The following is a 27,183-nucleotide window of genomic DNA, read 5'->3' on the forward strand; positions in this document are numbered from 1 at the left end:
TATTAGGTAGCAGGGCAAATGGTGAACAGCTTCCCTCCACCACTAAGTACATAAACAGAATATATTAAAAGTACAATATATGCAAAGGTGCTAAGAAATGATGTGGATGTGCATCTGCCATATATGGATAAAGCCATCTAGTAATAGTAACATAAGGCAATTCAACTGGTCATTTGTGACACCAGTGGGGGACTCCAAGCCACCAAAATGAAAACACACTACTTCAATTAGAGGCATTCAGGCACAATTTAAAACACAGAAATGTGACATCTGTTGAAGTCAGATGGCTACATTTTGAGAAGTGCTCTCACTGCACTCTACAACTTCCTGAAGGGAGGCTGTGATGAAGAGTGGCTTGGCCTCTTCTCCCAGGCAACAAACTGGACCCAAGGAAATGGCTGCAAGTTATATCAGATGAGGTTTAGACTGGACATAAGAAGGAACTTTTTCCTCTCAGAGAGTGGTCATGCACTGGAATGGCTACCCAGGGAGGTGGTGGAGGCACCATCCCTGGCAGTGTTCAAGAGGTGTCTGGATAAGGAGCTAGGAGCTATGGTTTAGTGGTTTTACTGTAGGTATGGTAAAGGGAGGACGGTTGGACTAGATGATCTTGTAGGTCCTTTCCAACCTTGTGATTCTATGATTCTATAAGGTTATCACATTTTTTGCTAGCCCAGCCTAAGGCATAAGTGAAATAAGTGAAAATGCTAATTTCTGGTTTTGACCTTTAGTATCTCAAACACAGAAAGATTTTCTAGTGTGAACACACCCGATGTTCTCATCAAATGTGATTCATGCTTCTTCATATAGTTTATGAAGTACCTTTTACAATGGGAACAAATAGTTATTCACATTGACAAAACTTAGCTCTGTACTGAAGTGAGGAAAAAAGAGCTAAGTTAACACTTCCTTCTAATTCTTTATCGCTGATATCCTCTAGAACAAGGGTCAGCGGCCTGTAAGCACATGCACAGATTTAGCATTTGGCATATCACAAAGGGTGCATGGGGTCTAAGAAAAGCAACAACAACTGGGTCGTAACACCTACTTTCCACCAGCTGCCCCGGTGATCAGCTAACAAGCTGTGTCTTGTCCCTTGGAAAGCATGTTCATACTGAATATTAGCTCTGTGCACTGTCTCTGACAGGGAACAGAGTCACCTGCTACTACAATGCCTGCTGCTGGCTGACACATTGCAGCTACTGAACAGTGGAACTGTTTTTGCCTGTTTTGTTCCTCTGCTCCAGCAAAGTAAAGTTGATGGCTGAGAGGTCTCTTCCTTTAAGAGTTCTTGAGTAGTACCTCAACTTGCATTGTCTGGAAGGAGGATGCAACACAGGTAACCAACCACAGTAGCAAGCACTGATCATAGGCTCTTAGTGGTTTACATTAGTCAGCACAGGTAAGGATTCAGTTCGGGTTTAAACCCACATTCAATAAACAATTCAGATGTAATCCAAGGAGCTGACCTCCCTCCGAAATACCAGACTGATGCTTTACGGTACAATCCTTGTACTGCCGCTCTTCTTGTAGGCTCAGTGCTAACCAACGTACAAACTGGAGCTATGCGATAATTTGAGGAGATGATTCAAAGAAGTGGCTTTGCCCAGTGAGTGTATAGATCCAAAAAAGAAATTAGCAATGCATTTTAAAACAAAAAGACAGACTGTAGCAGCCATGTAACAAAGAATCAGTTATATTCTTATGGTAAAATGCATGCAAAGAACACATTAAAGCTATTGTAAGTATTTTTGTCTGGGTAACAGCAACATCCATCATTATAATAAGCTGTTCTTCCAGGCATACATTAATATGGGTGTTGCTAAAAAATTCCAAAAGGTAAGCAAAGGACATGGATGTTTTTCCTTTGTTACTGCTTTTCCCTATGACCCACCCAAACACATGCAGATATAGAGCCAGATTTTATCTGGGGACTTAGACAGACAAAATGGACAAAATTAACCCTATTTAGCTGATATGCCTATGTAGGGTATAGACATAATTTGTTCTAAGGATGTCAGCAGCCAGAGATTTTCGGTTAGCAGCCCTCACTGTCAGTCTGGAATGGGACTATGGTTTCCAGCAGTTCCCCTTGCTAACACACAGAGCAGTACTGAGTGGGCGCTAGGGAACTACGTCTCTTCAAGGGGATTGCAACATTGACCCCAAGGACAATTATATCTTTTGGTGAAATTAGTCTGGCAACAGAGCAGGTCATTCAACAGCCTCAGGATACACATTTTTCTTATTGAAAAAGACAACATTTATCAGGATATCATGGTATACAACAAATGCTAATCTGTGTAGACTACTTTGGCAAATATTCTGCATTCTTCTTTAAAACACCCTACAAGTATACTTATTTATCCTTATTCAAATAGATAATAATCTTTTTTTTTCTTTTTCTTTTTAAATGACTGGTATCAAAACTAGTAGTAAGAAAGATTGGTGCATGATAATGAAGGAACTTCAAAGAACAACTGGAAACAACTCTACTCTGAAGTCCAAAACATTTACATTGCCTGCATCAAGGTAGACCAAAGAGGAATGCAGTCAACAAGTATCACCAACATTTATTTCTGCCAGATAATTTTCTTCTTTTGAGAAGATGCAGGGATTAATACTTTCATTTTAAAATATTTGGAAAGTATTCAAATACAATGGCAATGAGATTAAGTTAGAAAAACAGATTTTGCATGCAACATAATACTAGTGTAAAAGAAAGACTCCTGCATGAGTTGAAGTTCCAATGAAATGTTCTGCTAGAAATGAGAACTGAAGAAGGCTCACCAGTGTATCTGAAGGTAAATGGTTTGTACAGCAAAACACTGGTAAGCAAACAATCATGATTTTCAAATGTAGAAATAATGAAATTAATTGCTCTTTGATACTAGCCTCCACATCATAATGGACTGCTTTGATTAATTCTGCCCAAGCAAACAATTTCCATGCAACACTGTAGCATCAATAATTACAATTAATCAGGAAAAAAAAGAAAACATTAACATATTCCACCAATAAGTATGGAAAGTGGATGAATGAATGCCTAGCTTTCTCTCTGCACTGTGATAACAGCTTTAACATGCTGAACTTAGGAGCAGCAGTTCTAATTGAAATTCACACTGAGACAGCTACACTCTGCGGCACAAAAATATCAGGTGAAAAAACTCATGAGCAAATGGGAAAACTTATAATAAATAATCTATGTTTCATTTCTGTCTTGCCACTTTCAGTTCAAAACCAATCCCTATGGGAAGTTTAAATTAGTAAAAAATTACAAGTCAAAAGGGTTTTTTTCATACCTGCTAACTCTTTCACTACAACTACAGCTCAGGATGCTCAGGATCAGAGACAGGTAAATTTTCAGCTACTATAATGTTAGTGACATCAGCTACACTGTGGAAGTCACACATCTCATTGCCCGAAATATTACTTCAAGTATTTTAAGCCATCTTTGGCTTGAATTGTGGTGGCTGAGGAGCAAACACAGGTCAGCTGCTGCTGCAACTGCTTCACTGCAGTAAATTTCACATGAAGGATGAACTGAACTGTGGAACAGTTTTCAAACATTTTCAACTGAAGTTGCCATAAGATCATGAGCCAGAGCTCCAAGCAATTTGATTAGAATCAGACAGAAAGTGGATTAGTAGAACTCCTGAATTAGTATTTGATGAGCCGTGTAATTCATACGTTATATTCACACCACTACTAGCTGTAACATCTGCAGTATGAATCAACATCCACCCCCTCATGTGCCACAGCTTATGCCTCACATGAAAAGCATATTTATGCCAAGGTTTACACCAAAACTGGTGAAAAATCAGAACTCTCACCATTCCATGATCAAAGAATTCATTAATGATTTGCTACTTAAAACATCCATCAGCTCCGCTGGCAGGTTCTCATTACTTTGCTTTCATTTTAACCAACTTCAACAGATAAAATTCAGAGATACTCCCTTCCAGAGGCAAGACTCCATCAGTCAGTTGGCAGCATCCTGTATCCCATAGAACCCAGTACGTGATCAGTGCCAAATTCAGTGAGAGAAAGGCCTCTGCCTTTCACTGGGCAGAACCCGACTTTGCTTTTCTGGGAGGATATTTGCCAACTCTACTGGCACATATCAGTTAGTAACACTAGAGAAAATCATGCACCAAAGGAAAGCGAAGTACCTCCCCTCAAGCCGCTTTAGGAAGCATGCCCATCCAGATATTCCATATCCACTACATTTGAACACCAGTATAAAGGCAAAATGCTCGTGTATGTCAGGCTAGACTTAATGTAAAATTTATCTTTCATACTCCTGCGAACAGAGGTGCCTGTTCAGGTTTTAGTCATTCTCAGAAAAACCTGAAGGTATCTTCCTTTCATGGACTGGCTAGACTTCCGGTCTAGAATTACTGTCAATTAAATAAACACATCTTTTGGTCTTAAAGTAAACAAACATTTTAAATGAACAGTTGTTTTTTTTTAGTGCTGAAAGTTGTTCTTGCTGTTCCCTTTTAAAACAAAGTGTTCTGTTTCTAAATTTGAGTAAGAAAGATTGGGTTTCAAACTCTCAAGCTTTATTTTAGATTTTTTCTCTCTGCAATGATGAAAATACAACTTGAAACAAGCCAAATATAATGAAACCAGCTCTGCTGTGAGACAGGATTGTAGTTTTACCTGCTTCCTTCCCTACGGTTATTCCAAAGGAGAAAGACAAAGTAAGTTATATCACTATTTATAGTAAAACAAAATGATAAAGAAGAGTGCTTAGTAAACAGTAGGCAATAGAGAAAATACAGTAGTTTGGAGTTATGTCTTCACTAATATCTAGTAATTCACAGGTGACACGTTACAGCTATGTGCTGTATTTTATTTGACACGTTCACAGTCTTTTTAAGGTCAGTCACAAATCCAAACAGTTAGCAGACAGAGTATTTAATAAAATCAAATTTATACAACTATTACTGTGAGAAGCAGTGCTTCACCTATTAATTTTTTTCTAATACAAAACCGGATAGTCAAATCAGTAAAGAAAGAAAAACAATAAACAGTGAAGTTACCAGAAAATGTTTGAGATGTTATCAAAGCTATAAATATAGAAAACAATTCTGATGATATTATAACACAATCCACACATTTTTACCTTCTTTTTTTTCCCTCCTCCCTGCAAAACCTCTCTCGGTATCTGCAGATCCTGATCATTTATTCTATAAATACAGCTTAGTTGACTAAGGCTGAAATGTGCTAAGATGCAGTAAGGTTTCAAATTCATACATGAAACAATTTGGAAGCTTCCCCCAGGCGTTCGCTGCTGCGGCTCCCGCTGCTCTGCTACCCACAATCCCCCCATTTACCTGCTCTCTGGGCTGCCTCAGCCCTGGTCAGGAAGTGGTAAAGCTGATCCAGCTTATCAGGCTGCTCCTCCAGGGACTGCCCCTGCCATATGGCTGACCCAGGCCCTGCAGCCTCCCTCAAGGCATTCCACTTCTGTATCAGAGTGAAGAGCTCGGAGAAGGACTTGTGATAACCCTGTCGCAGCATGTCTATGCAGATGTTCTCCTTGTATGAATTCCTGTTACTGGGAATAAGAAAGACGGATTTTAAGCCTTTAAACCTGTATTCTCTTCACCTTACCAAATAACTACAGATATTAAAACAGCTTTCAAGACCAGATCTCTGCAGATCACCAGCAGGGAAGGGTTTGGTTTTTTTTTCTTTCCTCCCCTCAAAAAGCATTCTGCCAAAACACAATTACAAATATCCTCCCCTAGGGAGGTGAACATGGCAATATTAAATAAATACCCAAATATACTTTGCAAACATGCTCAAAATATACTGGTATTCTTCAGCTGGTAATGGTAAATAAATAAAATAAATAAATAACTGAAAATAAAGGGCTGACTGATGGGAAAAATACATGTTTACATTAGTTTATGAAAACACAATAAACTCTTAGTTTGCTTTAAACCAGCACATGGGGAAAAATGAAGCACATTCCACATGTCAGAAAGAAAAAAGAAAAAAGGAAGTGTATGTTAAATAGTTTTGCTGTAGGATACAATGCCTTGGTTTAAAATGTCAAACAAATGCTATGCCAGAAACACAATCATTAGGTATTATTTTGCTTCACTTTAGCATAGCACTTCGGCTGGGGCTGGTTTACTCCCTAATTTTAAATCCAAAGGATGCAATGATGAATTTATATCCAAGTCATCCCATTCATAAACTCTGATAAAATATACATATCAAAAAATTGCATAAAGAAATAATCTCAAGAGGTAATACATCTTTTCAGGTATTATTTATGGAAATAATCCAAACATTTCTTTTTTGTGGCATGAAACAATTATTGTGTCCCATCCTGGAGAAAGCTACAAGTCCAATGGGACCACCTGCATCACTGAAGTACAGATCTAAATGTCTGCAGAAGTAGGTCTCCAGTTTGAGAAAACAAACCCTCGTCCCAGTGAGATGACAGGGGCCTACATATGGTAATTTGATTTTGCAGATTCCATTCAAGTTTTCAATTTGTTTTTAAAATCGTGTTTTTAGATGAGATTCTACTTCAGTACAAATTCTCAGCGGCTTTAAAATAAATATGGAATTTTGAAATCCGAGATTTACAGTGCATGCAAGAAATTCAGATGATCTAATGCTGAACAATAACCCAATGAGACCAATAGTCCAAGACTACAAAGAGCTACTGTAGCCTTTTAAAATGGAATTTATATAAAAATGTCTTAGCTAGATGTCAATAAAGTAAATGGTAATACGAGATGCATTAAGTAATTAATCTACATTATTTCATGTTCAGTACCATTAAAATAAATCTATTAATTACTATGTAGATTCACATTAATCCTTTGTATGTATTTCTTATATTTCTGTAGCAGAACTTAAAACAAAAGCATTACTCAACTCTAAAAGATGCACGAGGTCTTAAGCTACAGCTCTGAATTTATTTGCATGTATGTTGAAAACACAGACTATCCACACATATAAAAGAAAACACAGAACTGATCCACACCAGAAAACATTTGCAACATTTTTCTTCAAAAACTGCAAAGAGAAATATCCTTAAACATGTACTCTTCTGTGTGCCAAAACATTTCTGGTACATCCCAGGTTCATAGAGTGCAGCCTCAAAATACTGCACAATATACTGTTATATTCACACAGTGCAATTTATTTTTTACTTTGACTGTGTTAGATTTATTCTTTTAAAAATTTCTATCTAACCAATTAAAGAAATGAAGAAGAATTCTAGGTAAAAAATGTCCACCACCTTTCAAAGGATGAGGACTGAATCCTCCAGTAATAGGATTCCACAGAAATGGAATGAAGTCTGTATAGCAGACATACACCTGCGCACCTGTATTTATCTGCGTACTGTGGTCTGTATATTTGTATATCTGTGCATGTCTTAATGACTGTATGTGTTAGAAGTAAAAAAGTAACTAGCTGCTGAAACATATTAATAATAACTAAATAAAATATCGGTCTGCTCATTTTTAGCACTTACTACTCAGTGCCAATATTTGAATAAACAGAAAATCTGTGTCCATTTAGGGTGCTGTGGATGCTGTGGACTAATGCATCTTACCTCGGTCAAAGTTGTTGTGGATTCATGCATTTTACCTGATATCAAAGCACATTTTCTGCACAAGACAATGTTATTAATAAATGAATAGGGGAAAACAAACAAACAGAAATGCTGGAAAATATGTCTGTCTTAAAAATTTGTTTTACTATTTTTTTTTTTAATACAAGCCCACACCAATTAATAAAGAGATTCCAGTAGTGGTTAAGATGCCAAATGTATGGAACACATTTATTAATTTTAGAGACATGAGGATGAAAGTTATCTCCCAAAGTTATAACTAGAAGCAGAAAACGCACATGTACAAAGCGTAGAGAAAAGGCAGAAAGTTTGGCACCATGAACAATTCTGAAGTTGTTTCAGTTCTCTTAGTGGTTCCAGATGAAAGTGCTGGGCTTTTCCCTCCAGAAAGCAGTGCTTTTAGCCAGAGAAGTGGTGCAGGTGACTGAAGTGAAGGTGAAGGAGAACTTTTCACAACACCTTGAAATAAACCATACATTCTCAATAACCAATGTGCTCTTCGTACTGCTTCCTATAATATCGCAGCGTGTAGAGTGAGAGATTAAGTAGCATCTCTCATGGTTTACATTGCTGCAGACAACTTTATTCTTAATACCAATGTAAACTACTGATACCCACCTAGATGTCCGTGATTTATTTTGGAAAATCCAGCTATTAACTTTATGTTTCTTTTGCATTAACAAACTGGGTTACACTAAGCCTTTTGAACGTTACTGCTTAATACATTAATTACGATATATTAAGAAACCGACAAGTTTACTTTTCTTCACTGCATCCAGCCGATTTAAGGCTTCTTTCGAACAATTATGTTACTCGGAAAAGGAAAATGAAAGGAGACTGCCCTTTTATTTAGCTGAAGCGGAGACGTTCAAGAGGTTTAATGGTCTCTGGGGGCATCTACTGGAAATGTGGAAAACTGCAGTCACAACGCGTTAATCAAGCCGCTGTCAGAGCGACGAGGCACGGCCGTAGAACAAAGGGAGAGGTGCCCCACGAGCGGCAAGAGCCGGGACTGCCGGGGGCCGCCCCGTGCCATAGGGCTCCGTGTCCGGAGCGCACGGTGCTCCCGGCAGTCGCACGGGTAAGGTTAGGGCGAGCCGGATAGCTACAAAACGGTACCTGCCATGCATTTCAAGAGTCATCTGCGATACGAACATAAACCTCAAGCGCCCTTTGAATAATCGTATCTGAGAGCTAGGAGAAGGATTTTCAATACATTTTTAAGAAAACATCTCTTTAAAAACAACTGGAGCATATCTATGCATTTGTGGTTAATGCAGAGAGCAACGATTCTGTTTCTAATCTAAATCAGATTTATTTATTCTTTTCTGAATCCCTTTTGATCCACAGATGATGCTGAGAACTGCTCCTCTGCCCAAATGCTCATCTCAGTTGATGTTACCAGATGTTTATTTATACAGGTCAGGGTCACACAGTGACACGGGGTCCACTTAGCGATCTGGTTGGGTACTATACATTTGCCATATGTGCAGTTACTGTGATGCAGTATTTTATAGTTTGGTAATTTTCTTTTATTGACTTCTTTTATTATTGTCACTGCTATTCTAAAACTATCTGGAGTCACCCTGAGAAAACTGATTTGAGCACAGAAGCCTGATTCTAATTTGTATTTGCTAGTACAAAAATCAGAAACACCCATCTTCACTGGGACCAATGAAAGAACACCGCTGCAGCAATTTCAAGGACCTGCTGGTACTGTACTGTTACAGGACTCTCAAGTAATGCTTGGAGATCGACTAGTCCTATGGCATTCTGCCCTTCACAGAGAGAAAAGGAGACAGAAATTAAGTGACCAAAAGAGAGGTGTTGGTAATAATCAAAACAGTCAACATATTGTAACAGAATTTGTTACCACGAGCTTAAATCTCCAGTTCTTCTGCCTAGAGTGATCAATGGCAGACATGAAAAATAGCTACAGAAGACTGCAGTTGAGTCACTATCCCTGGATGTGTTTGAAAACAATTTGGATGTGTTTCTCAGGGACATGACTTAGAGGAGGGTTGTTAGGGTAGTATGGTTAGGTTGTGGTTGGACTCGATGATCTTTAAGGTCTTTTCTAACCTGAGCAATTCTATGATTCTGTTTTTATAACAAGGTTTGTATCTTTAAATTTGCTAGGATTTAATTAGTGCTGCAGGTTCATGCCAGCTGTTGACTACAAGTATACTGTAACAATCTCATTTTATAAAGCAGAAAACGGGATGGATTAAACAATGAGAGTATGTAAAATTGAATGCAATAACAGTTTCAAACAATTACTACACCAATGATTGTAATGTTTAAAAATTGTATTCAGATACATTTCATTGTGTGTTTGTTTTTCTTTTTTTCCTTCTGGATCTGGAAAGCCAATGATGGACAAAAATGTCTTAGAATTGGATCACAAAATTAAGAAAAATTAACAAGAAATATTTCTTTAAATGTGTTTAAACAGATACCAGTAGTTATTTTTCTCATTTCTAATTCTACAAGATAAACAAAATTAGATGGAGTATATGAACACTTAGTTACTTTGTATTCAACCTATATGCAAACACACGCAGAGTAAACAAGGACATATCAATTTCCTCACTGAAATTTGACAAGTATGTCCATTAAGTAAAACCAGTTTTACTATATAAAACAAAGAAGACAAGCATGCTCAAAGTGTCTCTACTGTCAGGCTGCTCTGCCTGGGAGCGGAAAGAGGAATTACTATTTAATTAAAGTCGGACATCCAAAAACAGTAATGGTTTTGTAACTCTGTTGGTGACCCACCTGTGAAGCAGTTAACACTTTTGTAGGGCATTGCCAAAGATGAAAAGCACTTATTCAGATATTCAGTAAATAGGGAAGCTGAAAGATTTTGCTGGTTCAGCTTCAGTGATGCTGCGATCGAGGCTACAGTGTTATAAAGCACTATACTTACACTGTTGAAATTTACATTGCCATGTGTTTAGGTTGCAATCCACCAATGTTACATACACATCTATTTTGAAAACATACCCAGGTAGTCTGATCATCTGAGTTCAGTGGGAAAATTTACATATGCTAAGTTCTTCGTTGAGCCAAACCCTCAGTGTGCTGGGCTGCTCAACAAACTTTCATCACACACTGCTAACGATACAGAGCTACTCATCTGAATCAGGGCACAACCCTCTTTAATCCTAGTTTAAGGACTATCTGCTTAAATACTGTTAATGAAATATTTACTGGGTAGCAACATGTTAAATTACAGAATATGGCAATCTCATTAAAGAAAAATATGAAAGTACAATCAATGCTATAAACTAGTAATAGACAGTAGCTTACGCGTGAGAATATTTGATTACTAAATCTGAGAAATACATGATATTGGGGTCAGGTGCACGTTTTTAAATCCCAAATTATGAAGATGAAATAACTAATGTCCTATGATTGAAAGCAACAAATTAAACAAGTGTTATAAGAAGAGCTCCCTATCCTGAAGAGTAAATAAAAAACATTCCAGGAGAAATTATGCATACCAGTAGAGAGAACATTTCCTTGGAAATGACTTGTGCAAAAAAAATTCTGATTATTATTATTATTTTAATAAGAAAAGGTTTATAGAGGTATGTAATGTTAATGGAAAGAAGAAAGTGTAACAAAAAATGAAGTACACAGCCACTCCGTACTGTATATGCACATAGACATAATAACTTTCAGCACATGTAGTGCAGTATTTTTCATCTGTTGGCTCATAGTCTGACTGCTGTCAAGCTACACTTTAAACTAAATCATGCAATCAAAAGTGGATGCATAACCTGTCAGTAAGATCCTGCAAAGAACACAGATTGGACTCACTTCCTTTTTGTTCAAAGCTACGCTGCCACTTTAATACTACATAAAATGAAAAATTAATCAATTATAAACATCAAAGGATGACACAGAAGAAGTATTTTAAAATGAATGTAAGTACTGTAATAATTAAGAATTCTAATTAGCACAGAAAATTGAAATACAAATTTAGCCCTGAAATTTTGAACGCTGTGTTCCTAAATATAAATGCAATGAAAGCAACTAAAAGAAGAAAAGCACCTCATCAAAATATTTTTCATACAACAGCATACACACCTGTGATCATTAGCTTTCATTTCAAATGTAATAAAAAAATAGCACATTATACTCATTAATCACTCTGCTTATCTTTCTAAATTAATTATGTTCATTAAGAAAAAGTAATTCCAACCATATTTTATGGACTGTTATTTATCAAAGTGAAGTATTTCTTAACTTTCCCCTTTCACTCCAGAGCAGATCTAAGGGACAGAAAGCCAGGAACTTCTGCAAATTTATTTCATAGTGTGCAAAATTACCTTAGAAAGAGATAATAATACCTATTTTCTTGCTAGAGCTGATGCATTGAATTATCATAAAGCGATATACAAGGCTACTCATTTATTATCATACTACTGCTATCAACAATTCCCAGAGCATTTTTGCATTTGCCTATGATAACCCACTCCAGCATCCATCAGAACTTACTTGGTAGTCTAAAGACAAATAAATAAAGATGAAGAAAGAGGGAAAGAAAATCAAGGATTTTAGAAATTCAGAACGATTCACTCAGAGAATTATTAGGAAGTCATGATTGCACCAAGGCAAATGAGACTGACTTTCGTTATTTCAAATTCTTTGTATGTTAGAGATGCCTTTCCACCTTTGTGGAATGCCTTAAAAATAGACGCTCGTTGTGTATTCCTTGTACATTATCTTCAGTACTAAATATTGTTGAACTATTGAGAAATGAAAGCACCAGAAAGCCGTAAGACCAAACTTAGTAAAAACAACAAGTTACATAAAAAAGAAATACTTCAGCTCACTGTGTTCTTCTTTATTAAAGTATGTCATGTATTTTATCTTTGCAAGAGTTTGATGAGTTTTTGCAAGTAAAATTCTGTTTCCTCTATACTTGCTAATAGTCATGAGAATCTGTAGTTTGCACCTTCCCATTAAAAATGTATTGTATTTTTTGAAATTATTCACCCCGCCTTTTATCCAGATCATGTCTTTGAAAGGAGGAAGTAGATAATAAATGGAATAATTCATGATTTCCCATTAAATATGAAACTTTCTTTTGCAGAGTTTAGAAAATGAAGTTCTACATAATGTACAGAAGTTGATTAGAACTTTTTTTAACCTTTTCAAGAAAAACCTTTCACATTACACAAATGTAGAAAGAAGTTCCTTTATGAAAGGCAAACCATTCACTTTCCACACTGTTCTGTAGATCGGTACCTAATTACACTAAATCATATGTTTATCGGGTCTGAAATTCACAGAGATCATTCATCTGACCAAAAGACTGTGACTGTAAGTACTGAAATCTCTTTTTGAAAGTTGTTTAATAAACATTGAATCCTGGTCATGACAAGTAAGATTGTTTGAAATTATTCCGATAGAAAAAAATACATATTTAAATAATATTGTGAAAGCGATGGCAAAGAAATTTAAAATTTATCATCTAACTCAGTGAATAACTTGTGCCATCTCCCTTTCCACAGGCAACATTTCAGCAGGGAGTTTGGGGTAGAGAGCCTTCATTTAAAATTTCTTTTACCACAAAAAGCTACGTTTGTGGTTCTGAATTATATTTTCCCAGAGTTTTTAGTGTTTAAAAATGAAGAATTACTCTTGCAAAATGTAAATGAGTTGACACATTTGATCAGTTATCCTCCTGACTAATGTGACCAAAGAAGTTCAAAAGGTGGGGTCACATCCACAGACCGATATTGGCGAGAACAGTAAAAACTTCCTAGGCTCTGAATATGAAAGGCAAAGACTTTCTGCTGCTTTCTTTAGCTGCTTGGAGCTTTCCCTCCATATTCATAGCAGTGTACACAGAAAGAATCCAATGTGTGCATCACTATAGCCAAATATTGTACAACTTAGGACTGAAATACAAGGAGAAAGAAGAATCTGAGTCTATACATTAGCTGATCTGTGTATAACATCTCCCTCTGCAAGCTTTTTTTGTACTAAACATGCCTCTCCTCCCTCCTTGGCTTAGCCCCCCACTAACAAAATATTTTCACTAGCTCTTACTCTTAGCATTGTCCCTATCCACTGAGATCTTAACTCCTCATGGCTTTTATTCAGGGGGATCCATAACAAAATTGCCAAGCCTAAATTATGTGTAACCATGTCTTGAAGCCCCTGTAAAGATCTCGGTTTTTTAAAAAAAGAGAACTTCAAAATACAACAAGGTGTCAATGAAAAAGTGTCTCAATCTATTTGATTAGGAAAAGATAAAATAACTGTGATGACTTTCATGCAAGTGACAACAACTAAAAAAATTTGGACTACGTGAAGACCCAATCAGTTATCACCTTTTCTTAAAGAACTGGTTCATTAACATGCACACAAAATAGAATAAATACAAAAGCAAAGCTAAAAATCAATACAGCACTTGAGATCAGAAGAAGCCCAGTCTGACAGAAGAGCTTAGTAGGTTATGATGAAAATAATAAAATAATCTTCAAACTAGGCCTTCTCCCCAACAGCCCACAGATCCCATTCATCTCTCTCAGCAGACACTCTGAATCATAGTGGCCTCTAATTCGGTGATAAAGTTCCTTCCCCTTATTCTTGAGGACAGATGGGGTTAAATATCCAGAGACCAACTGGTAAGGACATGGGAAAGAAATCTTTTATTTCCTCAAATTTACTTTGAATATTTGAAAACAATCACATCTTTCTTCACTTAGCCTAACTGAGACTGACACCAAAAATAGTGGGAACTTGGGACAGGGAAAGGATAGTTAATAATTTATCCCTTCTAATTCTCTCAACGAAAAATAGAATAATATTACATTATGTGGCTCTCATGCAAGTTTTAAGATGGATGCCAGGTCATTTTTGTTCTGAACTTGTAAACTACTTGTCAAATCACTACCTCAGAAATTAATGAATGCACCTTCCCAAGTTGCCTTCTATGTGATCTATTTTACAGTTTTCAAAATGCAATGGTTCCTTAGTGTGGGGTTGAGATGATAAAATGTATGTATCTACAACTGAGCTTGTCAGCGAAAGCTTACTATATAGGCAGTGGAGAGAAACAGGTACTTCAAAAGTACAATTCACTTTATTCTAGAGAAGTTGTCTGAAGACTCAAATATGGGGTTCAACTAAGTAAATGATTTATTCTTACTTATTTCCATTGATTATATGGGGTGATTAGCCTAGTCAGTTGAATTAAATTCATTAAATTCAAAGGGGATTTATGTGAAATCCCCTTTGCACTTCTCTGGAGAGCAGGACAAAGGTTTGTAGAAGAAAAGAGTTACTATGTTCACTATTCATCATCCCTGAAGAAAAAAAAAAAAAAGACAAAAGAAGTATATATTTCGGGTTTCTTCTATTGAGAAGCCATCTTCCTCAAGAAACACCACTTTTCGATAGTGGCTGAAAGAAACAACAAAAAGAAAGGTGAAAATCTGACTCTAGCAGTCCCTTACTCCTTGTAGTTCAGCGCAGGAGATGGAAATCATTTGACTGGAAAAATCACAAATCCTGTAATTTAAGAAGAATGTTTACTACTCTCCTGCCTTTGACATTATCACAGGTCTTTCTAATAAAATATGAAATTGCTGAAAGTTCTGAGGACCCACACAGCCTTGTGGGAAATTCCAGTGTCACATTGCATTAGAAAAAGAGAAGCCAAATACTGTCTTTTTCATCTAATTCTGTGAATCTCTGCTTCTTAGGAAGAAATCCAAGAACTTGGAGGATACTGAGGGTCCTGCTCTCAATGCAAAAGAGCTGCCGAATATGAAAATGCTCTCAATTTCGTAGAGAAAATCTTGCAGAAATCTATGAGGAATTAGACGTTCACCTGTATGCAATCTGCAGTGCAGTTAAATGATTGCTCTTCCCAAACACTGAGACGACTGGCTTGCAATTGTGCTGGCAACAGCCTGAGAATGAAAGTCTTTTCCTTTCGTTGTTCCAGTTAATCTTTAAACAGATTCAGTCTTTGGTGAATTCCTCGCTTAGCAATTCACTATATCTCAAAAACATCTGACCCAATGTATACACAATAATCCTGTCTCCTGTCTGAAAAAGTCATATCAGAGCACACCTTCACTAAGGTAAATTTATCAAGGTAAGCTCAACCACTCACAAACAGAAAACAAATACGACAGTTTTTGCTCATGTAAGTTAGCCAGTACCTTATCTGTATAATTTAGCTGTCTTCTGACTACCAATGAGTTTCAAGTGAGGACACAAGTCCAGTCTCATCAGCTGATTCACAGAAATACACCAAGTGAAATCAGCAATGTGACATTCTTTGTTACTACTAAGCAAAGCTATTCCTCTTATCAGAAAAATTTATTTCTTTCTAGTCTTTAACTCTTCTGTTGTTGTTGTTGTTAAAATGCTTTTCTCCAGATGGTTTTATTGGTATGAAGAGGAGAGAGCTGTTACTTGATCTTTCTTTGCAATTTATTAAATTACACAGGAACAACAGATTACCTGCAAACATCCTCCACTGTAAAGGTACAGTAAAGAAATAAATCTTGGTAGCAGTATTAGTAGTAGTACACTGGCTGATTGCTTTCACCTACAAATTGCAAAGATGACTCCCATCCTTGTACCCTAGTAATTGTCAGTAGAGTGAATGCCAGACTCACAGTGTGTGGTTTGAGAATCCAATGATCAGCACATCCTGCTACTAATGAATACATATTTAAATACACAGTACCGGTATCAACACGTGCACAGCTGCTGCCAGCACAGCTGCAAATCATTGTAGAAGTATTTGTTTTAGTTCAAACAAAGTAAATTTCTGTTTAAAATCTTGTTATTTTGTTGACCTAATTATATGACACCATTGCACAGGCTACAACCAGGCGCTTTCTGTTCTGATTTGAAAACACTCTCAGTGATAATTCTTCTGGAAAAAACAAACCAAACCAAAAAAAAAACTAAACAGAAATAAGAAAACCATATTTGTAATAAACTATTCACAATTTAAACAATATTTATTTAGGGAACAGATTTTTGGTATCTCAACAAATGTACAGCTGGTAAAAGAAAGCCATCCAGCCTGTACAGAAGTGATAACTTACTTTTGGAATGAAAGCAATATTTTGATATTACACAGTATATTATAAGCCACTTCTCACACTTCTAAAATAAAAATACCTTGTCTGCTGAGGCATACAAAGCATAACATTGATATCAGTAATATCACTTATAGATACAGTGTTGTTTTTCTTTCAGATTTGCTTAAAATTAAGTTTGATGCACTTGCTGTTCTTACAATTATGTTATCCCAGTAGTGATGTAACTGTGTAGCTGCTAGGTTGTTAACTTAAGTGACTGTACTACATTTATGGATGTTACTCAAGAATTATACACCACAGAAATGTTGTAACTACAATTACAAAACCTGAAATTCTCAGAGTAGCTAAAAATATAGAGTACAAACATGTATTTTGTCAAAAATTACACCTACAAAATCTGCCTACAAATAAGGCAGAATATAAATGATATTTCAGTTTTAATAGTTGAGAGGCTTTCCTAACTTTGAAAAACAGCACATTATAAAATACTGAGGAAACCATTATAAAGGCAGACCACTTAGCCGAGGTAATGCAGAACAGATGTTAAAATTCCCATTTAATTGTGGGTTTCCTTGCTGGTTTCATTTTCTATGAACTCTTTCAGAGTTAGTATGTGAAAAGAGAAATATCATAGGATTTTTTTTTTTTTTTTTGAATCTTAGAAGCAGTAAAATGCTGATGTGATCAAACCAGAGCTGTAACATGCACTTTGAAGCCCAAAGGTCTTCCTTCCTAAAGCATCAGTAACTGTTCCACATGAACGACAAGTACTGAGAGCACTAACATGGTCAATCCCTCCACTGCCCCTAAATAATTTTCCTGTCACTGCCACACTGCTGGATCCCACAGACTGGGACAGCATATCTAAAACAGAAAGGAAGGAACAATCTGAACTTTGCAATCTTTCAGATGATGACCTGCTAATAAGGTCCTGCACAGTCCCATCACTGAACCAACTTTTTGTTTATCATCTAATGCAAATAAAATAAGTGAGGCTTGAGTTTGCTTTGAAAAGATGGCTCTCCTACATTGCCTGACCAGATAAGTGGCAATTTTTATACTGTCAGTCAGAATACTTATTAACTTGATTATGTTATCATCAAAATATAAAGGTCACCCAGGGGTACTGTAAAAAAAGAAAGCAAGTCCACTGGCTGACTAATACATAGTAGGGCTTTAGGATGCTACTTACATTATCGCCCCTAAACTTAAACCTGTTAACTTCCTAGATTTTCATTTGAAAGCATCTTATAGAAGTTTTGCATTTACATTCTTGGGCTAGAAAGAAGAGGAGCATTTTGCCTAGTTGGTCAAATCCAATCTGATTATTAGAATGTTTTTTTGGTTTTTTTTTTCCATGCTGCAAGCGCGATCCTGCAATATTAATTGTTAAGGTGCCTAGAGCCCTTATATATGCATCTTTTTATTATTTAAATATTGAAATAAATAAATCATCTCACTTAAGAAACCAGCAATTCATATTTGTAAGAATTCTTTCGTTAATTTTGATGGTGCTGAACCCTAGATCTGTTCTAAGTCTCCAGAAAAATAATTCAGTCAATAGACTCCCGTAATGTCTAAGTGTAAATACCTCAGCTGTAAGAAATCAAAAGTTATCTAGATACTTTTCATTCACTGGGTTTTTAAATATCTGATGATGTTTCAAATGCTGCACGGCAGAAGTCAGCAGCTGAGCATGGCTAAATAATAATTCAAAATTACAAGAACACATACATCTATATAGTAAGCTTGCACCCCAGAGGAGATATTTCACAGAGGTTCAGGAAAAATATAAGGGGGGGAGGAATGGAAAGAGCACAATTTCAAGTATAATTACTGACACAGTCCTAACGATAGTGTTGCAAACATGATGTAATACCTTGGTAAATACACAAATTAATAAAGCCAAGGAGTTAAATGCTTTGATACATTTAAGATCAGGAGAAATGATCCATCATTATTTAATATCAGCTTCAATTTTTAAACGCCAAATTCCATTAAAAAGGGTAGGGCCTCGGGAACTTTAAATTTAAATGATTATGATGACTAGAAACAAAGGAAACAATAAACTTATAGATGTTAAAATGCCTTGAAAAAGCCAACTTACGCTGCAGCTTCTTGTTTTGACAACCCTTTGATATTCTTCGCCAAATAATCATCTATGCCATCTTTGTCTTTGATCAAATGAATCCTAAATTTAAATGAAAAAAATTAAAAGAAACACTGTGAGCTGCTAACACAGACTGCCACGGCATGTATAATATATTAGCATTGCCAAGTAGAGCTAAATACTGAAATATTGACAAAGTAATGTTTTCTATAAACACATACAAATATCTTTTTAATTTTTTGGTCTGCAGCCATTTCAAATCCTTATTTCTGCAAGAAAATAGAATTGGTTTAGCTTTCAAGGGCTGAGTTACATGATATTTCTGTCTAAACCAGAAGTTGTGTATTAGCTGAATCAGTAATAACTAATAAAGCCATCAATATTTGAGCTTCTTTCTAAGCCAGAATCATTACATTTTTTGCATTATCAATATGTACCAAAGAAGCTTAAGCTATTGTGCATTTAAAATTGTCAAAAAATAAAATAACATAAATAGTACCAAACCCAACTCAAGCATATTTATTTTCCTTAGTGCAATGCATACTTTTAAGCCTGTTCTTGGCTGCCCACAATTTGAGCAGCACATTACAAAAGGAGGTCCGACAAAGGGGTAACACACAAGGCACTGAAAGAAATGGCAACATTCCTATACATTTCTTACTGCAAAGATCTGATTTTAAAATTTGAACCACTCATTTCACATTTCATTTAAGCCAGCATCGCTACTCTGAGACACAAGAGATGTCTTCAGTTTTAAAGGATAATATGCACTTCCTGATCATAAAGTGTATTCAAGCAGATTCTCATAACCCAGTCAAAGACAACATTATCTCCCTAAAAGTAATGTGAATTTATTTTTCTTTAAAATACCATAAAGACTGTCTGGCTATCATTCAAAGATAAAAGAAATTCAATATCAGTGTTCCACATACATCTGTAACTTTCCTCATCCTCTGCCTGTATGATCATGCTGACTTTTGTTACAGGTATGAGAGTCAATTCTTTTCATAATGTTAGCTAATATAAGCATCATATCCTTCAGTGCTCAGAAAATACCACGCACGCTTTCCAAAATTCATTTAAATGAAAACAAAATAGCTAAGCAGCCTGGAGATATTTTGATGTGTCTGAATTTCAAACAATATAATAGTGAAAACCCGTGGCACAAACAGGGCACTTGAATTTGTTCCCAAGTTTACTGTTACTGATACACACTAACAAAAGCTTGTGCTTTCACACAGTGTATAACAAAATTGCTGCTGACCAACGAAGATGCACGCCTTGTGGATATTACCATAAAAATTCAGTGAAAATCAATGTCAATGTTTCATCAGTATCAAAATTTTCACAGAAAAACAGTCACAATTTAGGAAGACAAGTAGTGTCATTAGGAAAAAGATGATAAGGAAGTTATTAAAGATTTTAAACTGACCTAAACTATATTTCAAGACACAATAGGTTTATTTCACTTAACAAAATATATTTAAAATGCAATATCTTTGGGTCATAAAATGAGAGTAATTCAGAAGGCACACACAAAAGGCAGACTTTTGTACTTTAAGGCTACAAAAATGATTCTTCTCCTCATAACCATAAAGAGAAAACAACAGATATAGATGGGCAAAAAATAAAATGTCCAGACCCCCAGAGTGAAACATTTGTCTACAAGATGCAAATTTCTAGGCATCACTGTCACCTGCCTGCAATATAATCTATGCTGCAGTTAAAAACAAGCTCAAATTGGAATACAGGAAAGCCTGGTGCTTTCTCACTAACTTCTCATAGACATTTAAACATATAAAAAACATAAACAATAAAAACAAAGAATTTGGGGAAGAAAGGCCCCACAAAATCATATACAATTTAAACTATCACCTGCCGTAGAGTCAACATACAAAGTTCTGAATTCTGACTGGGAATACATTCAAACTTACAAAACAAACAAAGAGACGAACAGGATAAACCAAGCACGTGCTGCCAAGGGAAGGAAAGAACAGAAGCAACAACTAGCAAACCTATTAGTTTACAGAAGCCCCGCATTATCCTGAGTATTGAAATGATGGAATCACACTGGAAGAAATGCAAGTTGCTGAAAATAACAAATAATTAGCTCATCCTGGCTGCTGTTGTCACTGATATTAATACAGGAACAACACAGACAAGACAAGCAGACAATACATAGAAATAAAAAATATCAGAAATTCCCATCACCTCAAAAAATCATTACTCAAAACATTGTTATATAAGTTATATTCAATGAAGATTAAAAAGAAATATAATTGAACAGCTGGCACTAACTTCGAATGGATGTTATTTCTAACAGAGAAATAAGCTTAGGCTGGTACTGGCTAAGAAGCATAATTTCTATTCTTTCAGAAGTCGTCACTTGTTTTTTCCAAACAGTTGTAGCCTCATTTCTCCAGTGTTTCAATGATGACTCACAATATTTCATAAATAGTTTATATGAGATGTTCTTCACCTACAAATTGAATCCTATTTAATTTAAAATCAGTCCCTTATTAAAAACAAATATATTTTAATCTGATTGACAATAATCCCACAGTTAGCTTTTTATGCCATTTATTCCTAATAACTATTTTTCTCACCCAGTTTACACAGCAAAATAGCTACAGATTTTTACCAGAAACAGACTTCAAGATAAATTCACCTGGCTTTTTAATCAAAGAACAGAACAAAGTTGCATAAAGCATGAAGGACCAAACAGATTCTCACATAACTCTCTATCCACACTGCATATTCTGTTAAGCTTTCTCAGCATCATCTATCAAAGAAAATGGCAGAGCTTGTCTTGCTTTAATCACTACACACCTACAGCACCATCCACACCATTACAGAATCACACATTTCTTCTTCACTGTCAGACACAACATCATACGGAAGTGAAAGAGAAAGGTATTTTAGAACATGACACTCCCCAAGTAAAGGAGAGAAGCAATCCTATCCTGGGTAAGTTCTCCCACAATTGACCAAAGGTTGCTCCAAAAGTAATGCCTCCTATTTCTTTCCATGGAAACCATAACAGTTAAAAAGAGCACTACTTGATGGACCAACTTCTCAGCCACAAACCACTATTTTTCAACACTCTCACCACCATTAGTTATGTGTTTTTGCCAGTGATGAACAAGAGCCTGTGTGCCACACTTATAGTAATCTGTACCAGTAGAGGTGACCCTCTGCAGCTGTCACCACTGCTGAAGACACTGTTTGGTCTCCATAAACATTCAGCAAGCATTGATAAACATCAGCGAGTGCCATTTTTTCCTCAGGGAGGAATTCAATGACATACTTTTGCTTCACACACACATCCATGTCAGACGCCATTTTGTCACACTGCCCCTCTGCTGCCATCTGTCACACAGTAACAACATGGAATGGAATATTGGTGGGAAGGTTCAGCCTCTACTGCAATACCACCAACATCTGCCTCTGATGTCATGGGCCAACATAAGAAAACAGGAGGCATTACTTTCAGAGCAGTCTCATAATTAATGGAAAAATTGGTGGATGCAGAACATCACACCAGCCATACCAGTCTAATTTGTATTTTAAAAAATATATTAAGGCACACATCACTGCATCTTCTTATTCTATCAATCTGTTAGTATGGGCCCCCCTCAGATAGCTTGGTTAAAGTAGTCAAAATTCTATCTGAAATAAATAGAATTGTGGAAAAATAACATTGGTTTCTAGGACTAAAATTAATAGTGAGCAACAAACAGACTTGTTCTATGAAATTGTGGGGCTGAATAGCAACTAGGAGACAAAAATGTATAAATAACTAATAACTGGGAAAAGAAATGGAAACTGACTAGAAAGCCATGAAGGCGCATGTAGGAATATAGCCTGAAAGGATTACAGCACTGTATTTTATATTCCCAGGTACCAACCAGAAGATAATATTTTTATTTTCAGACAGTTTTATTCACTATATTTTTAGAGATGCCACTCTATTTTTTCTTTGAATGAAAAAAAAGTTTTTTTAAAATCCAAATAGGTACATTTTAATTAACTTTTGTTTTTATCAATGCAAGACAATACCTACTAATCAGAAATAACTTCCTACAGCTTCTGAAGGTGTTTTGAAAAAATAGGACAAAATATCTACCTTAAACAGAATGTATTTCCATTTTTTTTCTGTGTAAGAACAAAACTTTCCTAAGATAAAATTTCCTTCTTTCTCATTTTTGCCTTTTTAAATGCTGCAACAATTGAAAACGTTTTATCAAACTGTCACATCAGATTGAAGCTACTCACAGTGAAAGTAATACTACTCTGAAAGAAAAAAGGCACATACCTGGCAAAATCTAATGGTGGGCAAATTGTCCGCTCTTCAAACCTGGTATGCCATGGTGGGCTTTGAATGATTTCTTGAGGCAACACTTTCATTTCAACTAAAACAAGTAAACAAAGCCCCAGTTATTTGGAATAATGTTTTCACAATGATCTAGTTTCCTTTTTGTTACCTTCCAGTTAACTCTTTTATTTTCATTGCATCACATGTAATACTGCCCTCCAGTTCTGAACAAATCTGTTTGGGCCTTAGCATGGTTTCATGATGATGTAATGTATAGGAATGGATAAGACCTTAAGTTCAGCAGTTTTCTTTCTTGGAGTGCTTTCAATCTACATAGAAACAACCAGCTTGCATGTGATTTCCCATGCTTCCTCAAGCTAGGTAGGTCTAAATGCTAGTAATCTGTGATGGTACATAAGGTGAAGAAATGACTGAATACACAATGTGCAATGCAACAAAAGGCAGTGAATTAACATTCAAAATAATACATAATTGTCACAGTATTGAGTAGAAAAACCCAAGTAATGCTATACATGCAACTTAGGATTTTACTTAAAACAAAGGCAGAAAGCCCCACAGTTATGTAGAGTTGTCTGCCTTGTCATTTTGAAGTACATAAATGCTAATAGGACTTCTTTGTCATAGAGAGCTACTGTGTTTTTTCCCCAAGTATTCAGCCTGCACTTCCTACCATTAAAGTTTCAGCTGCCAGTTCCTTCATTTTGCATGTCTGTGATCTGAGGACGTTAGCAGCAGGAGCACCCTCACTTTTAAATTTGGTTTAATGTAGGTATTGCATGCCCTGCTGGTAGGCCTCAAGGCACAAACTTTTAATGGGGATGGGAAAACAGAATATAAGGGGAAGGGGGGGACAGGAGGGGGAGGTTGGTGGAGAGGAAGAAGTTAACTATTTGCTGCATTTATTGGAAGGAAATTCCTTTTGTGGGAAGAAAGTGATACAAATCAACTTGGTGACTGGTATCAGAGTAATGGAATATTTTCTTTACCAGCCTTTCTCTGAATGAAATCCATTTCACTGATAAGTATTTTACTATAGTTATAGTGAAGCTTTTTTTTTAATTATTATTTTGTTGCTTAGAACAGAATAGCAATAAACTATGTGTTGAAAAGACATCAGAATATGGTTAATTCCTCCAAGCCATTCTTTTAGGGGTTGTAGTACTAAATTTGTTACAGGAAAAAAGAAAAAGTTAAAATAAACCAACCTACAATTGGAGGCAGCATCATTTTACATAAGCACGTCACAGGGGAAAAAACACAACAACACATCAGCACGACAATAAAAACCAACTCTACAAAAGCACTGGTATCTCATCACTATAGAAAATTACACTTGTGCAGATTTGCATCCAGAAGCAACACAGAAAGAAAGGAAGATCTCTGCTGCGGAAGATGCTATTCAGTGAGAAACTTCATACCAACACTGGAGCCCAGAGAAGAGGCAAAGCTCGCTGTAAGCCCCTTACTTTTGGAGCACGGAGAGAAAAAATGCCAACAGAGCAGGTCTTAATAGCAGCAGCTCAATCTGGCAAGAAGGGCTGACTGCGGGCAGCGGTGGGACAGGGCAGGCAGGGGGCTCAGAAGCACCGAGCCAGGAGCGGCTGCACCACCACCAGCTACCGGCTGGCTCGACTGCCTACGAGACAGGTGCGTTCATTTTCCTCCCTAACTCGTTAACCACCTGCGTACCCTGAGCCTTTTCCTGTAGCGCTGCCTCAGCCCCTCCGAAAAAAAGCGCCGGAACTTTCTAAAGACACGAACGTCTACAGTGGTGCAGCCACAGCCCCCGGCACGGCGGATAGCGGCCGTTTGGCCGCGGTCCCCCCGGAGAAATAGCAGACCCGCCCCGCGAGGACGGCGGAGGAGGAGAAGGGGCCGCCAACGGCGCGTCCCCTCGTGTCGCACCTGAAAAGCAGCAGCGCGGAGCCCCCATCCCGAGCACGGTGACCGCGGCCCTGCAGGCTGTAGTGCAGACGCTCCCGGCCCCACCATGGCAACGGGGGCGGGCGATGCCGAGGGTGGTTGCGAGCGGTGAGAGGCTGCCGAGACAGCAACTGAGGCCAAGTTAAGAGCTACGTAAGATGCGAGAGTCCAGCGCAGCTGAAGGTTTTCAACATTAACTCGTCTCGGACACAGCAGTGAACAAGTTTTTCTTTCTTTCGGGATCTCTTCAGACATCCTTCAGGCCTATCGAGTAACAGAAAACAGAAAGCGTATAAGCCCAGATTTAATCTAAGTGAATGGCATGAAATGAAGATTTAGGATTTATGGAAAATTCTGTCACTGTCTGTGGTGAGAGCCTGCTGTCTGTAACTAAAGAAAACTTCTATTGAGCCACTGATCAGTTAGGGAGTCTGAGAGCAGAGACAGAACTAGAATAGACAAATAGAACTAGTGAGAAATAACTAACGAAGGTTTGGTAAATGTGGATGAAAAAGATAAACCACAATCAGGATACCAAAGAATACAAAGAGCACAGATTTTTCAGAAGCTTCCATTCCACTGCTGGAAACTTGACACTAGTGGAAGAGGTCATTTTGTAGCGCAGATCTGACCCAGTTTTTATTGCTAAAACTGTTTGGAAAACTGGCATGCCAAAATCAATTGTTTTAATCTATTTTGGAAGGATCGAGTGGACAGAAAGCACTCCAAAGATGGCATTACCTGTTTCTGAGGTGATGGCAATCGGAAGCACATGATCTTGAAAGTTTATGGGTCAGTGTTCTAACAGATAAGCCAGAAATTGACAGGGTACTTAGCTTATATCAAATCACACTAGAGAACAGCATGACCTATGCCTTACCTGTCTACAATGTATAGGGAAAACACTTCTGTACCATGATGAATTTCAGCCTAAGTGCCATGTGCTGGAGATCTCATAATGCCAGGGTTAAAAAGTACTTTGAATTTCAAAATATTTTAAGTATCAATTTACTAACTTAGAAAGTGTTGCACCTGACAGAAGGAAATTCTTTATTAGACCACATCTAGACAGATAAAAAGGAATTGAGCACAGAACTAAAAATTAGTCATAGGTTAGGGTATAGCTTAGGGTCTTAGATATAACCGATAATTATTTGATCACGTTTGTTTCATGCAAACAGAATTAAGTCCAAACCAAAAATAAATATGCTTCATGTGTTGAAAGACATAATTTTATAAAGATGAAAACTACTGTAAGATAAATCTGTTGGGAGAAAGAATTGAATCTGGGATGGGAGAATATTAATTGGAAACTGTGTAAGGATGTTAGCTGAGATACTCCCAGAGTCATCATCCTATGACTAAGGAATACATTTACCAAACAGACAGGGATAGATTACAAAGAAAACATCTACAAAACAAGATGTCTGGTATAATAGACGTGCATTATAAGTTAGAAATTGTAGAAAATGACTGTGGGTAGTAAGAGGTTTAAAGGGAATAAATATATAATTTTTTTTCCTTTTTCTTTTTTTTCCCCCTCAATTGTAGAGGATAGAAAATGATCTAAATGATGAAGAATCCCTATTAAGTGATGAAGATGTCAACTTCAACCATGACAAACTTGGGAAGTTAAAACACAGAAATGAGGAATGTGAGGGTGGTGACCCTGAGCGTGCTACCAGGCAGCAATCAGCGTACAAAGTACACAAAAAGTATAAAACACAGAGCAGGCTGCTGAGGGCTGCAGGCGGAGATCTGACAGGATGATGGAATGGGGATAATCTCTAAAATATCCAGGTTTTCTTCAATCAATATTTCTCCTTCTTCCAGTCCAGGACAAAGGATAAAAAGAGGTCAACAGGGAGATTCTTCAACTCTTTGAGACCTTGCATGGCATACTAAACTAGGTAGTCATTTGAATGATCTTTAACTAAAAGTTGGCTGTGGGACTAGTCTTATTTTTCATACACAAAAGCTACAAACAAACAAACAAACAAAAAACCCAAACAAACAAACAAACAAAAAAGAGAATTTCTGCAGACAAATCCTGTAAGGATTTACAATCAGTATTTCTAAACAAAATTTTATTTTTTGTGTGTGAACTCTCATTAAA

The 27,183-nt window shown here is 36.8% G+C and overlaps 1 protein-coding gene across 11 annotated transcripts in view; it reads right to left on the reverse strand.

Moving 5' to 3' along the window:
• TTC29 (tetratricopeptide repeat domain 29) overlaps positions 1–27,183 on the reverse strand; it is a 185,521-nt gene that overhangs the window by 87,255 nt on the left and 71,083 nt on the right. For 5 of the 11 annotated variants that reach the window (XR_014945294.1, XM_015861176.3, XM_032444409.2 and 2 more), the window contains exons 4-7: positions 25,050–25,331; positions 23,124–23,220; positions 18,806–18,889; positions 5,343–5,566 (exon numbers count right to left, since the gene is read on the reverse strand). Coding sequence is in view for 10 of the 11 variants with exons in the window: in XM_015861176.3 (XP_015716662.1) it covers positions 5,343–5,566; positions 18,806–18,889; positions 23,124–23,220; positions 25,050–25,077 (433 nt within the window). In the remaining variant the exon portion in view is untranslated. Of the gene's footprint in view, positions 1–5,342; positions 5,567–18,805; positions 18,890–23,123; positions 23,221–24,833; positions 24,933–25,049; positions 25,332–27,183 lie in introns of those variants that run through there. The other 6 variants (XM_085544981.1, XM_085544983.1, XM_085544979.1 and 3 more) reach the window with 4 other exon arrangements.

Source organism: Coturnix japonica, chromosome 4, assembly GCF_054131305.1.
Source record: "Coturnix japonica strain WE chromosome 4, WE-NBRP24, whole genome shotgun sequence".
Lineage (NCBI taxonomy): Eukaryota > Metazoa > Chordata > Aves > Galliformes > Phasianidae > Coturnix > Coturnix japonica.